This window comes from Octodon degus, unplaced genomic scaffold, assembly GCF_000260255.1.
Source record: "Octodon degus isolate 3935 unplaced genomic scaffold, OctDeg1.0 scaffold00009, whole genome shotgun sequence".
NCBI classification, from domain to species: domain Eukaryota; kingdom Metazoa; phylum Chordata; class Mammalia; order Rodentia; family Octodontidae; genus Octodon; species Octodon degus.
The window spans coordinates 16,243,869-16,260,253 of NW_004524585.1; the positions used below are offsets into that span (position 1 = coordinate 16,243,869).

General features: G+C 36.7%; 1 protein-coding gene across 1 annotated transcript in view; it reads left to right on the forward strand.

Moving 5' to 3' along the window:
• Fbxl17 (F-box and leucine rich repeat protein 17) overlaps positions 1 to 16,385 on the forward strand; it is a 616,731-nt gene that overhangs the window by 972 nt on the left and 599,374 nt on the right. The window contains exons 2-3 of the mRNA XM_004625466.2: positions 1 to 268; positions 12,201 to 12,323. Coding sequence (XP_004625523.1) covers positions 1 to 268; positions 12,201 to 12,323 — 391 coding nt within the window. The remainder of the gene's footprint in view (positions 269 to 12,200; positions 12,324 to 16,385) is intronic.

The following is a 16,385-nucleotide window of genomic DNA, read 5'->3' on the forward strand; positions in this document are numbered from 1 at the left end:
CGACGCCGGCTGCTGCCAGGCCCCGGAGCAGCCCGCGCCGCAGCCGCTCTGCTCCCCGCCCGCGTCCCCCGCCTCCGAAAGCGCCCCCATCGAGGCCGGCGGGGACGCGGTCCGAGCCGGGGGCACCGCCCCCTCTTCCGCTCCGCAGCAGCACGAGTGCGGCGACGCAAACGGTCAAGAGCCCCCCGAAAATCCCTGCGACTGTCATAGGGAGCCGCCCCCCGAAGCCCCAGACATCAACCAACTGCCGCCGTCCATCCTGCTTAAGGTGGGTCTGGGCGAGAGGCGCAGGGACGCTCCCTTTTTCCTAACGCAGGCCCCCGCCTCCGAGCTTTCTCTCTCCTCCCCTTCTGCGCAGGGGAGGGGTCCCTGACCGCCGGGGGACGTCCGAAGGGGAGACTGCCAGGCCAGGAGTGCTTGTGGTCGTGGTCTGGTTAGAAGTAGAAAAACTTGGAGTCTACCTAACGCCAGGTCATGGCTTTAGTTTGTTATGCACACTTCAGGGTTGATCTGTAGTTAGATTGCCAACCCACTGGTTTGCAAACTATTTGTAGGTTTTATATACTTACACGTGTGAAATATAGGTATATACGTTTATGTGTGTGTGAGAGTAACTTGTGCATTGTGTATTTCGTCGGTACAGGCTTTACATATTAGTATTTAAAGGTCTTCGAACACTGCTTTTAGGTTAGATAGCAGCTAGTTGATAGCGATTAAGTTTCCTTGATTATTTACTGTAATCAGTCCCTGTGCCAGAGCTTTGTATACATATGTCATTTGTTCCTCCAGTTCGTGCTGCAAGACAAGTACCGTTCATCCTTATTTTATACGAGAAACAAACTGATTTTTCAGTGTTGTGGAGCGAAAACTTACAGTAGTGAGTCAGGCCGAAATGGTTTTTGCTCCTGTGGAATTAACAGTCTAGTGGTTCTTGGAGCTGTTCAATGATTTGTAAAAGGTCACTCATAAAGGGCAGGTCTGAGGTTTGAACTAGGGTATTTAAACTAGTTTTAACTTAAAAACCCCATTTGTATATATTTTATTGTCTTCGTACATTTTTACCCTTTTATAAAACATACAGATTAGTAGGACAGCAGTATGCTTTGAGAGGGGCGAGTAAAAAAGCGTGTCCTGTGGAAACTTTGTGTCACTACATCACTAATTTTGCAGTTTTGTCAGTGTTGGTGACAGTTTTAGGTATGTGGTACAGTTAATAGTATTTACTTTTCTTATTTTTTCTTCACCCTCATCTCTTTCTAGAGTTTAATTAATATACTTAAAATTAGCGAATTTGTTAAGAATTTAGGTACTTTTTAATTGTATTTTCTAAAGTAACTGCCATGAGTTACATTGGTCTTTTTTGATTAGACTTTTTGCACATTTATAATTGTGTGTTTGAATCTATTTTACTGTGACATTAATGTTCTTGTGAATAATACAGTGAAAGAATGGGGAGGCTTTTCTTTCCAGTGACTAAAGGTAATGATTTAACCATTAAGGAGGTACATCTGTCAGAAGAGAAATTGCTTGCTCTGTGTGAAGTGCATTTTAGAACACAAGGAACTTTCTTAAAAGAGTTCTTTAAATCACTGGATGGCATGGGCAGATAAAATATTAAAAGGTATTTGGTATAGATCTTTCTTTTTTTGTCTGTGTGTGTTTTAGTACATCGTCTACAGGATCCACAGGGTCTCACCAAGTAGATCAGATTTGTAGTGATCCTCCTGTTTTCAGCCTCCCATGCGCTGGGATTACAGCAGTGTGCCACCATGCCCAGTCATCATGCTCAGTCTCAGTCACTGTCTCAGCGCACCCCCAGGGGCACTCCAGGGATGGAACCCTGGCCGCTCTGCTCGGCCTAAGCAGAGCTATCTGGCCGGCCCTTGGTATAGAATTTTCATTTCTGTCTTCTTTGGCAAATAAGACTACTTAAGAACAAACCACAAACAGGTACATGTTTCAATCTAAGCCACTCTAAGTAGAGAACATTTTAATATCAATAAAGGGAGAAAGGACATAATCTCATCATAAAGAGAAACTGTATAAAATAAATTTATTTTACTGCTTTGTTCTTTTTTGCACTTTTGTTGTGGGTTTTTGCAAACCTGGCCTATGGAACATTAGGAATTGCCCATGGATTTGTACATTATATTGGATTTTTGGGCATGTTCTTTAGATTTCCATTTCACATAGGTACTAGAAACTTGAATGAATATTCTCTAAATCTCATGATACTAGTGGTGCTCAGAATGAGGTGAGTTGACTTGTCTGGGATGAGTTGAGAGAGGGACTTGTCAAATGCCTGTCAACCCAAGTAAAACTTTAGGGGCCAAAGGGGTTGTCCATAGATACCTTATTCATTGCTATATGTATCATTCAGTAAATATTAATAAATGAATGAATAAATCAGGTGTTCAGAATCTTGGTAACACTGGGTGACTGTGCCACATTGCTATGAGAAGGTTTTGAGGAATGTTAGAATTTGAGAGAGTTATTATTAATTGAGCTACTAGTGCCGTATGATGGTGAAAGATTTCTGACTGCTTTTGGTCAGAATTGTAGGTGTTTGGCTTGGAGAACACAACACTTAGGAAACTATGACAGTTAGTTTTCCAGTATTAGCAGGGTTGTGGCATAGAAACAGAGATCCCTCACCCACATTGGAAAAACCTTAGGAAGTACACTTCACCACCTCAGTAAAGGTTGTGTAGCTGTCATTATTGTGCTGCTGCTGCTTATAAATTAGCAAATGATTATTACGTTAAAAATGAGAGAGCAAAGGAAGAACTTGGGCGAGAACACGAGGAAATGTAATTGAAAGGATGATTTGGAGGAAAGCTGCTAGGTGCTTAATTTTTCCTAGCTATGACAAGAGAGAAAAATTAAATTCTTTTGGCTTGGTAGGCTAATTTTGGGTCAGTGTTCTCAGGGCTTTTTCTATTTTTTAAACATAAATAATAAATATTTCTTATTTTAAATATCCAAATAGTGTTTGCTTCTACTACACATACACTAAAATATCCAAATAATAAAGGTAAAGCCAAAATTTGCTTTATTCCAATGCTCCCATTATTTTCCACTCCAGAGGTGACTACTGTTAACAATGTAGATTGTTTTTCTGGACCCATGCTGTCCAGTACATTAGGCGCTAGCTCTAATTTATATTTAAAGTAAAATTAAGTAAAATTTAAAATTCTGTTTTTCAGTTTCAGTAGTCACATTTCAAAAGTCTATAGTCATATATGGTTAGTGGCTACTGTCCTATTCTGTGCAGATAGAGATCATTTTTGTCACTGAAAGTGCTATGTAAAATTTTCATATTTCTTTCACAAATGGCATCAAAATGTCTATGTTACAACTTTATTGTTAACGATATGGTGTGATGATCTTTAAGTGAGCACTTACAGCTTTTTTGTTCTTTGTAGCTGCTGCTTCTTATCTGTAGTATTTTACCCTACTGTATTTCTTTGCTAATGGGTTCTTTTTCTTTCTTTGTTTTAACTATTAAGAACAATGCTTATAGATGTTTTCTGTGCACATGTGGTTATATTTTTCTAGGGTATATTTAAAGACGTGGAACTTCAGTGTTCAACAGTGTGTATGTTTGGAGTTTTAGAAATTTTTTTCTAATAATTACAGCTGTCCAAAAATGAGTTCTTTCTTAAAATATAGAGTAAGACTTACTGGAAATCATAATGATGATAATTTTAGAACAAGAACAGATTTTCAAGATCATTTGGTCATTCTTCTTCCCTTTTAATGCATGCAGAAATAGGGAGGGTAACGTGAATTTGCTTACCAAGGCATTATAGTGAATGGCAGTCCTTAGGATGGGATCCCACCAGTTTAGTATTTGCAAGTTTAGAGGTCTTTTCAAAATATTTAAGAATGTCTGAATAATATCTTAGGGATCTTATGATGAGGATTTCTGAATTGTGTGGGGCTTATGCCAGACAACTTCCACTAAACTACTAATTTGCAGTTAATTTTATAATTGGGCCTATAGGGTTGAGTGTGACCTTTAAATACAAAGTTTGAGGAGCAGAGAATAGCTGTGCAAAGGTCAACTCTGAGAGTAGCATTTTTCTTTAGTGCTTAAACCTGTTATATTTGGTCTTTGGTTACTGGATTGTTTTGGATCAAATTAAGTAGTTTTGTCTTTGCTACTTGTTGCTTTTATAACTGTAACAACTCTACCTATTGAAATCACCATTAGATTTTATATGGCAGAACCACTATGCAACAATTTATTTTTTACCTAGTTCCTATTCAAATAATTTGCTACATTGAACCTGTGTTTAAATATTGGAGACTGTTTTGTGCTTTATGTTTAAATTCTTTTGCTGTGTCAGCGGACCTGTTTCTCTGCTAAGTAAGCTGTGTGTGTGTATTAAAATCTATCATTACCATTAAAAAACTATCTTACAAGCATTTACTCTTGAGATTGTCAGTAGATAATAAACATTATTATTATTATTATTTTTTTTTTTTCTTGGTGGCACCATGGATTGAGCTCAGGCCCTTGCGCTTGCCAGGGAAGTGCTTATTCTACTGAGCCATCTCCCTGGCCCCAAACATTTATTTTTATAGGTTTGTAACCAACAGTTGATTTAGTGGTCAAGGCAGTTTTTGAGAGAATTGTGTTTCAAAGGAAAATTTTCATACCTGATCTGTTTATTTCTAGATAGTAAAACAGGAACAAATTCATGTGGAAATGACAATCAGAGAAGAAACATAATATCTCTTTTTAAAGCTTTGAGTGAACATTTCTAGTGAGTGGGAGGAATTAGGTTGTATACACTGTTTTGTGAATGTGTGATTTAAAGTTCCATTTACCAAATTACCCTTGAAAGGAATGTCTTTGGCATTCTAGGGATGGTTTTAGTTAGTACTGAAAGAGAGAAGTCAGATTCAGTTTTTTATTTTTCCTGAAGAATATCAAATTATCAAGGAGTTGATTAAGTTAGTCTACTAAAAAGTGAGTTTTTGGTTTTTTTTTTTTTTTCTAATGTATTTAGTACAGGTTCTATAGGGTCTCACTACACAGATTGGATTTATAGTGATCCTGTTTTTCAACCTCTCAAGCACTGGGATTATAGGAGTGTGCCACTATGCCCAGTCTCAGTCACCTTCTCAGCATGCCCCAGGGGCGGGGTCAGTACAGAAGGGATCCCTCACCCCCTGAGTCTGCCTAAGCTGACACTTTAATCCACTGAGCTATCTGGCTAGCTCAAGATTTTTTTTTTTTTTTTTTTTTTTACTTCTCATTTTCTTTTAGTTTTTTTTGATCGTATAAATTGATGGATATAGTGTTAGTAGACTTGTATGTGTATATGCTTTGATCGTTTTCACCTGCACCCCAATTTCCCTGCCCTCCCCCCTAGTTTTACATTCACTGAGGGAGTTTCAGTGCATATCTTTTTTTTTTTTTTTTTTTATGGAACCAGGGATTGAACTCAGGCCTTTGCACATGCCAGGGAAGCGCTTATTCCACTGAGCCATCTCCCCATCCCCCATATCTTTTGTTTATATTGATCCCATTTATTACCCACCCATATACCTTTCCCCTCTCTCTTATTCCCTTTCTTTGATCCAGTAGAAGTTCCTCTTCCACTTTATTATATTTTTTAGTTTTCATGCTTTAGAGTATGCAATATTTGTGAGTCTGGCTCATGTCACTCCATATGATGGTTTCCAGATCATTCATTTTCTTGAAAATAACTAAATTTTGTTTTTCCTTATGGGTAAATAGCATATACTTTTTTTTTTTTTTCATTTTTAGGGAAGGATCTATAGGGTGTCTCATTGCTAGATTTCACTCATAGTGATCAGCCTCTTTATAGCCTCCGAAGAGCTGGGATTACAGGTGCGAGCCACTGTGCCCAGTCTCAATTGCCTTGTCAGCATGCTCCAGGGGTGAGGCTAACCCTGGAATCTAACTTTGAGCAGGATTATTATTATTATTATTATTGTTTTTTTATTTTTTGGCTGGCTCAGGCTGCCTTAAGGGCAGGTCTGGTGAGGCAGGTAGAGCTGGGGAGCTGTATCCTGCTCTGACTGTGTTTGCATAAGCAGGCTCTTAAGTGACTGAGCTAACCAGCAGGCCCCCAAGAATTCTGTCTTTTTTGGTACTTTATAATGAGTAGCTATCAAGGGCTAACTTTGAGGTTTTTTTTTTTTAATATTTTAATAATTTTATTGAGAAGTAGCAATGACATAGTTTCAAAACAGGTTAGTAGTATAGTTACAATAATTAATACATTGCATATTGTCTTTGTAGTAGTTGTTCCTGATACAAGATTCAGACATGATATTTTGTCTAAACACTGTTAGTTCAAAACCTCATTGAACTAAGGGAAAGTAGCTATATATTTATGCTGTTTTGTATATACAGATATATATTTTTTCCACTACAAGATGGTCCATTTATATCCTCTTTTTTGTTTATTTTTGTCAGAGATGTGTATTCCATTTCTATTCATATATTGTAGGTGCATGAATTCAGCAGAGTAATCCAATATAGTCCAGTTGTCTATAATAGTAGTGGGTTATACACAAGGCAGGCAGGTTCAGAAGTTGTTGCCTTGAGCCTTTTACAGCTCAACATATTAATATGGCTTTACTTTTTATACCTCAATTTTATACTTTTCTGCTGGATGGTTAAGACCAAGATAAAGCAATACCTATATAACAAAAAATGTAACTTTTATGTCTGACAAGGTCAGTCAAATCCCCTCAGGACTTACCCTGAAACCCTGTACAGCAGTTTGTAGATCTTTCGTCAGTGTCAGCCATGTGGACGAGTCACGGCCATTGCTTGACCAATTTGCTCTCTGTGAAAGCCTGAGAGAATGTTTTCTTTCCATGTGACTCTTCTTAGGCACATTATATCGTCAATCACTTTCCTCTGTGGCCCCATAATCTCCTTGATCAGAAAATTTGGGACACAACTGAGTTACAGGATATACAGTACAGGTTCTCCTAGAGTCTTTTTTTCCCCATAATTTTATTGATAAATAGCAATGAGACAGTTGCAAATCAAATCGGTAGGACAGTTTCAATAATTAACACACTGCATACATTCTTCCTAGTGGTTAATTGTTGTACAAGAATCATTCTATTCATTAAGAGATTGTAACTACATATCTATCCAAACCACTTTGAATACACATATACAATCGTCTGTATACCCTCTTTTTTAGAGTCTTTCTTTGTTAACTCAGGGAACTGGATTATATACATCATAGGGAAAGGAAGTGAGGATAAGTGAAGATATTTCACATTAGCATAATAGGTCTTACAAGAGTGAGTTAATTGGCCATATATCCAATTTCATGCTTCTCACATATTTACTAAATTCCTTTTCTTTTGAATGAATGAAATTATCCTATATCCATGTGCATTTAGTCAATGATGTGAATGTTGTGATTGTCATCTTTTAAAAAGACAAAATGTTTATGGAAACACTCAAAGAAAGGACTAGACAAACAAGGTGCTGCGCAGTTACGAGGACCATTCTTTGTATACTATTTGCTAAGGGATATATTAGTCTTTGCAGGCTAGACTGTCTTTTAAACAAATAGTCTAGCCTACCAAAGCCCTTATTTCTCATGTAAAATGAGAATGAGCATAAAAATGTCCATTATAGATGGATTTAGATCTGTGAAGAATTATTTATCTTTTCTGAAGAAGGCAAGTATAAAGTAGCAAAATTGTCCAAAAGTATTAAGATTCTAGAAGTTAACCAAAAGTAGACAAAAAAAGGAAAAACATTATTCTTAGGAAAAACTTAGGCTTCAGATAGGAGTGCTATAGTGGAAGTCCATGCGGTTTTTGCATGTGGCCTCTCCTGTGACCTCCTGTGCCAGCATTTGTGGCAAGAACTATATTTTGGAAAGCCTGCAGCTTTGCTGCCAAAAGTACTGACTCAGATTGTGACAGTGAATATAAAATATGTACGTGTCTACTAAAAGTGGTGAACTTGGCTGGGGAGATGGCTCAGTAGAATAAGTGCTTCCCTGGCAAGCGCAAGGGCCTGACTTCAATCCCTGGTTCTACCAGTAAATAAATAAATGTGGTGAACTTGATAGGAAAGACACAAATATTTGCTAGTCTGAGATTGTGATGGTAATGGGAAGAGTGGGAGACTAGCCATGAATCAACCAGGCATGGTGGAAATAAGAGAAGTGTAAGAGATAATCTCTCCTGCATGTTCTAGTTTATTGTGAAAACTGTGCCTGAGGGAAAATGGTGGTTGGGGGCTAAGAGTGTGAAGCAGAAAGCAGCTATCAATGTCAAGACAGATTTAAGAATAGGCTAGGCCAGGAAGTCGTCTTACCCCCAACTTGATAATTCTAGGGAGACTGAGGTAATAGGATCACAAGTTCCAGGCCTGATTCTATAACTTATCAAGACCCTGTCTGAAAAAATCAAAAGGCCCGGGCATATAGCATACTACAGTACAATCACTAATATTCTATAAAAAAAATTTAGCCAGATGTGGTGGTGCATGCCAGTATACATAGCCCATCTTTAGTGTGCTTATTTAAGACTTGTGCTTATTCTGATCTTTTACTGATTCCCTATAATAAATTTAGTTATTACATGATTCAGTTGCAAGATTTTTATTTGGTTTGATTCTATAACTTGTACTTTTTGTTCGTATTTTCTATTAGATGAGACAACTGTACATCTGTTTGGCTCTCATGATTTTCTGTTTTGTATTTTTCTTTATTCCTTGTGGTATCGGGGATTGAACCAGTGTGTGGTAGGCAAACACTTTACCATTGACCTTCATGCCCAGTCTTTATTTTTTTGTATATGGTTCCCTTTATCTCTTTGAGCGTGTCTTTGTTGCTTTATTATCTTTGTCAAATTAAGTTCAATATCGGGATGGGCTTCCTCCAAGGGAGTTTCTATTAAGTTCTTTTATTTTTGTGACTGGGTCATGCTTTCTTATTCTTTGCATACCTGTTATATAAACACATACATATGTATATAATTAAGTGGATTATATATATTTTATTATCTGTCTTATATGTTTTACATTGGCTACTGTGGGGGCAGAGATATGGCTCAGTGGCATAAGCACCTGCCTGGTAGGTGCAGGGTCATGAGTTTCATCCCTGGTACTGAAAAAAAAGGCACTGGGAATATTATAATACAGCAATTCTGGAAATCAAGTTCTCTCCCCTCTGTAGGCTTTATTATTGCTGCTTTTGGTTTCTGCTATTTCGTAATGACTTTCCTGAACTAACTTTATAAGATTTGGTCCTTGCATTTAGTCACTATAATTCAGTAGTGATTTGGCAGATATTTTCTTACTTACTGAAACTCAGTTGTCTTTTTCTTGATTAAATATTTTCCTGGTTTTTGTGAACCTTTTACTTTATTTATTTATTTATTTATTTATTTTTGTTACTGGGAATCAAAACGTTGGACCTTGTGCTTGTCAGGCAAGTACTTGTGCCACTGAGCTCAATCCCTGGCCCTGTAAACCTTTTATTAGCTCTAAAGCTTTAATATAGTTGATCACAACAGTTTTTGTGAGTTTATGCTGTTTTTGTGAAGAACAGACTTTTGAAATTTCCTCTTCTGTAATTTCTGCTGATGTTATGTAACACTTCTGAATACCGTTTATCAAGGAAATATCCAAGAAAAGTTAGAAAATATTTTGAACTGGATAGTACATATCAACATTTATGAAATGCAGCTAAAGTATTGATTAGAAAGAATTTATAACTTGTGCATATATTATAAAGCATATGTCTCAGGCTGTAGACCTGGGCAAGCCAAATATGCTGCCAGTTTTTTTGTAAATGAAGCTTTATTGGCACAGTCACGCAAAAAGGGGTGTGCCAGACTATATGCCAGTAAAACTTTGTTTTCTGGCTAGAAAGATGGAATTTCCATCAGCGATATGTAAGCCACCGTGGCAGCAAGAAAGTTTTTTGTGACTGGGGCTGCTTTCATGGTAAAGGGATCAGAAAAAAGTACAGAGGAGTCCTTGCACGTTCCTCGAAGCACAGAGTTCCATTCCTTCCTCCTTTGGTAGAAAGAAGGTGCCTGCACAGCAGCCACACTGTAATTCTACTACTGAGGCAGCACTTAGGGTATGGGATCTAGGAAGAAAAAAGGAAAAGAAACAAAATATGAAGATTCTTCTCACATCCTTTGTCTTGTAGAGGTACATTTTTCTGGCCTTTTGTCCTGAATGGTGACCTTTTCTCTGACTTTTTGCTTGTTGTGACTGCTGTACCGTTCTACAAGGTACTACTCTCAATTTCAAGCTAGGAGCAGAAAAGAAAAACATACAAACATTCAGATAAACCAAGAACACTCATTCCTATTTTTTCTTGTCATTCTTCACAATTTTGCTTTGCTTAGTAGTCCACCCATTACTAACCTTTTTAGAGTCCTGGGTAGTTGCTTTTAGTATGTTGTCCAGAAGTTTAAGTTGTAAGAAGTACAAGTGAAAGGCTATAATAGGCTTACTACATGTTTGCTGGTATTGGAGGTACATTCATTAGGTGATTCTTATGCATATTCTCTTTTCACTGGATACTTTTGGAGAAGAAGAACTGGATCCTTTGTTTAGGAAGGACAGGCAGTTGTTTTCCCAAGACTCAAGATTTAAGCATAGTATATATTCTAGATGAGATATCTACATCTTCTGATTGTACAGAGGCAAACAATTTCAGCTTATAGTTATGATAAAAATTTTTTAAGTTCTGCTTACTCTTGCTGAGTTTCAGAACTGTTCACAAACTTTATGTACACTCAAATTCCCACAGTGGCCCTGTTAGGGAAAGTGCAAAATTATACTAGAGTTCCCTGTATAATGATACCTCAGTTGTCAGATGACTCCAAGATTGAACTTTCTACTATTTGAACAGTGAAGTTCAAGAAAAAAATCTGCTCAGTCTTCCTAACTTTGCTCTATAGTCCAATTAAAAATCAATTTGAAAAAATCTACAGGCTGAGTGAGTCATGTGGCACTTCTTACCAAGGACCTTAACGAGTGTGACATTTCAGTCTAACATGCCACACTTGCCCAGACACTGTACAGTGCTTGTGTTAGTGTGTTAAAACGTTTGTGATTGTGCTTTGTGTGTGTATTATTTGTGTAAAATGTTGTAACCATGGCTCCAAAAAAAAAAAAAGATAGTGATACTACGAGCAATAAAGCTAAAAGGAAAAAACTGTGAGAACCACAGTAGGGTTAAAGAAAGAAATCATTACAAAATTTGTTAAAGTTCTGAAAAACTAATTGTAATTTTTGGGTCTCAGAACCAGTGTTTTTTCCATTAATGGAAAAAAACTTTTTGGTGTTTGAACACACATTTGGAACAAATTGAATTGGATAACTGAGGTATCACTGTACTCTTATATCCAGTTTGCTCTCTCAGATTTAATTATCTGTCAGTGTACTGTGGTACATTTGCTGAAACTATGAACATTGGTGCATTGTGTTAATTGAATTCCGGTTTTATTTGGATTTTACCAGTTTTTGCTGTAATGTCCTTTTCTGTCACAGGATTGATTTAGGAATTCACTACTTATCATTTTGTCTTCCTCTGAACTATCGTCGTTCCTCAGTTTTTTCTTGTTTCTCATGATTGACTATTTTGAGTTCTGCTTAGATATTTTGTAGAATGTCCCATATTTGGTGTGTACTTTTTTCTCAGGATTAGATTGAGGTTATGAATTTCTGGAAAAAGATACCATCTAGGTAAAGTGTTTTTCTTATGGTTTCTTTTTTCTTAAACAGAAAAAGTCTAAAACATTTTAAAAATGTTTAAAAGTCTAAATTTTTTATGTTTTCTAAAGCATAAAAAGTCATATAATTCCAAGGTCAAGTAGAGATCTTTAATTTCACTTTCATCCTTGTCCTCTTCATAGTCTTTTCTCTCTTTCCATAAAGATAAGCATTCTTTATTATTTTTTGCTTATTCTTCCAATTTTTTTTATAATTCAAATGAATATACAGACTCATACATGCATGATAGTATCCCTTTGTTCTCTTCCCTTGCAGTCTGTGTTCTTAGCTCCTGTCTAGAATAATCCTTAACAATGACTTTTCCAGCCACTTGTATTCAAGATAATTTTCTTTAACAGTTAATTTTTCTAACTAATAAAAGCCTCTTCCTGTGCATTGGAAATATTAACCACAAAATAAAATGTTTCCTTTTTATTTACAGATATTTTCCAATTTGTCCCTGGATGAACGTTGCCTTTCTGCATCATTGGTCTGCAAGTACTGGCGTGATCTCTGTCTAGATTTCCAGTTTTGGAAGCAGCTGGATCTTAGTAGTCGTCAACAGGTATGGGAATATTCATTTTGACCTCAATTAGAAAAATCTCATTGTTCTTCAAAAATCTCTTCTGTGTTGTTCAAGGTGGTTCAAATGACTGCAGTATATAATTTTTGTGCTTTCTTAATGTGTTTTTTTAATTCAAGTTAAAACTAGGTTCTCATGATGAACATGATACTTTTTAAGTCTGTTTTTAATATGAATAAACAATTGCATATTTTTTACAAAGAAATTTAGAAATTAACCATATACAGCATTGTAGCAGGATAGTCCTGTGACCTTTTTTTTTTTTTTTTCTTTTTCTTGTCTCTTTTTTTTAAATTTATTACCCATTTAAAAAATTATTTACTTGTGAGACAGTATGGTAATAATTTGTATGTCATGACAAGAGGTACGTATTTAGAAGACCAGAATGACAGACATTCCAAGCATGACCCTTCTATAACACATTGCTATATCTTCAGTGCAGTTGCTTGGTTCACAGGTATCAGCATGTATAGTTAGTCAGGGTGAGAATCCTACCAATTAACCGCTAGTTTCAAAAACCTGCTGGTGTTTCTCAGGATCGTTGCCTTGCCCATCTTGTGCATATAAATGTATGGCTTTGTCCCTGTCCTGTTTCCCAGCTTTTTTCCTTGCCCTCTTCTCATTGTCCATTCCTCAAGTTCTCGCTTTCCTCTTGTGTTACACCTTTCTATTTGTATTTCTTCTTTTGAGTTCTTATACTAGGGAGACTGTGCAATATTTACACATGTGGGTCTGGTTTATTTCGCTTGTAAGTGTATCTTCAAGTGGCATCCGCTTAAATATGAAGGCTTTGAGTTTATCATTCTTTATACCTGAGTAATACTCCATTGTATAAAAACACCACATCTTTTTCAGCCATTCCTCATGTGATGGGCATCTTGGTTGTTTCCAAGACTTGGCTATCACAAATTGTGCTGCCATAAACATAGGTGCACATATATCACTATGATATGACGTTTTCAATTCCTCTGGGAAAATTCCCAGAAGGAGGATAGGTGGCTTGAATGGGATTTCCAGTCCTAGTTAATAAGGACTCTCCATACTGATTTCCATAATGGTTGTACCAGTCTACATTCCCACCAGGAGTGGAGAAGGGTTCCCTTTTACCAACAGCCTTTCCAACATTTGTTGTTGGTTGATGTCTTTATGATAGTCATTCTTTCTGGGGTGCAATGGTATCTCAGTGTTGTCTTAATTTGCATTTCACAGTTGGCTAGTGATGTGGAACATTTTTTCATATATTTATTTGCTTCTTTAATTTCATTCTCTGAGAAGTGTGTGTTCATCTCGGATGCCCATTTCTGGATTGGGTCTTTACATTTTGGGGCCTTAATGTTTTTTAGTTCTTTATAAATTCTAGAGAGCAGACCTTTGTCTAAGTGTGTATTAAGATTTTTTTCAAAATTTGTAGGTTATTTTTTCACTTTTTTGGTAATTTCTTTTGACATTTAAAAACTTCTCAATAAGAGGAGGTCCCAGTTGTTAATTCTTTTTTTTCTTTTTGAACCCATAATTTTATTGAGAAACAAATAGCAATGAGACAATTTGAAACAAATTGGTAGGACAGTTTCAATAATTAACACCTTGCATACATTCTTCCTAGTGGTTAATTGCTGTACAAGAGGGGGGCGTGATATCCTATTTAGAAACACTATTAGAGCAAATCCTTCTATTCATTAAGAGAATGTAACTATATAGCTATCCTAACCATTTTGAATACACAGATACAAAATGGATATTCATCTGTATCCCCTTTTTTGTTAAGTTCCGTTATTTGAATATTATAGGTGTGTGAACTCAGCAAAATATTCTAAAAGAGTCCAGTAGCCCATAGTAGTATTGGGTCTTCCGCTTCACTGGCAATGTCAGAAATTGTTGACCTGAGTCCCCTACAGTTCAACATAACAGCCTGGCTCTACTTCTTATACTTCGTTTTTATACTTTTCTGCTGGATGGTTAAGACCAGGGTAAAGCAGTACCTATGCAACAAGAATTGTAGCTTTTGGGTCTGATAAGGTCAGTGAAATCCCCTCAGGATTTATCCTGAGATCCTATACCTCAGATTGTAGAACCTTGGTCAGTGTCAGCCATGTGGATGAGTCACAGCCATTGCTTGGCCAGTGTGCTGTCTGTGAATGCCCGAGTGAATGTTTTCTGTCCATTTGACTCTGCTTAGGCACACTCTAAATCATCGATCACTTTCCTCTTTGGCCCCATAATCTCCTTGATCAGAAAATTTGAGATACTACTAAGTTACATGACGTTACAGTACAAGTTCTCATATGTCCTGACTCTTAATTAACTTTGGAAGGCTAGGGCCAAAATGTTGGCTTTCCTTAAGGCCCTCCCTTTTCTCTAATTTTGGTCTGCAAACTTAGGTTATTAACCCTCCAGAAGACAAGCTTATTGTTATTACCATATAACCTAGGCTGTTAAGCTTAACCTCACTATCTGTCTGAATATCAACCATCTTAGGCATAACATGGAAGAGGTATTTTTCATCAAGTATTGATATGTTGAACTTTAAGTCCCTACAGAATATGATGAGAAAACATTTAAAAATTAGAATATATTTTAAAAATAAGCATAAAGAATTATATACTTCTTATGTTTACACATAAGTCCAAAAATCTAACCCTATACAACCTTGAAATAGGACAGTCCCACAAAATTCCTTTTCCTGTCTCTTGCCGTCATTCACCACCTCCTTTTTTTTCAACAATCATCTACCTGAGAGAGCACAGCAGCTACTGGCATGTGATGACAAGCAGCCCGTATTCAGAAGACCAGAATGACAGGTACTCCGAGCATGAAACTAGTATTACAGATTACCATCTTCAGTGCAGTTGCTTAGTTCACAGGTATCACTATATATAGTTAGGGTGAGAATCTTTCCAGTTAACTGCTAGATTCAGAAATCTTCTGGAGATTCTCAGGGTCATTGCCTTGCCCATCTTCTACATATAATTGTATGGCTTGTCACTGTCATGTCTCCTAGCTCTTCTCCTTTCCCTCTCTTAATTAGTCCTTGAGTTCCTGCTTTCCTTTTACTTGTATTATGCCTTTCTATTTGTATTTCTTCTTTTGAGTTCTTATACTACGGAAACTATATGATATTTACACATGTGTGTCTGGTTTATTTCACTTATGAGTAGATCTGCAAATGGGATCCACTTAGATATAAAGGCTTTGAGTTTATCATTCTTTATAGCTGAATAATACTCCTTTGTGTAAAAATACCACATCTTTTTCATTCATTCCTCAGGTGATGGCCTTCTTGGTTGTTTCCAAGATTTGGCTATCACAAATTGTGCTGCTGTAAGCATAGGCACACATATATCCCTATGATATGATGTTTTCAGATCCTCCGGGAAAATTCCCAGTAGAGGAATAGCTGGTAAATGAGATTTCCAGTCCAACTTTTCTATGGAGTCGTCACACTGATTTCCATAACGGTTGCACCAGTGTGCATTCCCACCAGCAGTGGAGAAGGGTTCCTTTACCCCAGAGCCTCTCCAACGTTTTTTTGTTGGGTGATTTTTTTATTATAGCCATTCCTTCTGGGGTGAGATGATATCTCAATTTTGTTTTAATTTGCATTTCGCGGATGGCTAGTGATGTGGAGCATTTTTTCATATATTTATTTGCTTCTTTAATTTCATCCTCTGAGAAGCATGTGTTCATCTCAGATGTCCATTTCTGAACTAGGTCTTAAAATTTTGAGTCCCTAGTGTTTTTTAGTTCTTTATAAATTCTAGAGAGCAGACCTTTGTCTGAGTACTTATTTATCATGATTTGTTTTTCCAACTTTGTGAGTTGTCTTTTCACTTTGTTGGTAATTTTTTTTGACGTGAAAAAAGTTCTCAGTAAGAACAGGTGCCAGTTGCTAATTCTTTCAACTGTTTCTTGTGCGATTTGATTTGTGTTCATGAACTCTTTGCCTAGCCCTATGTCTTCAAGAGTTCCTCCTACTTTGTCTTCCAGGAGATTTAGTGTCTCTGCTTTAATGTTTAGATCTTTAATCCATTTTGACTTTAGTTTAGT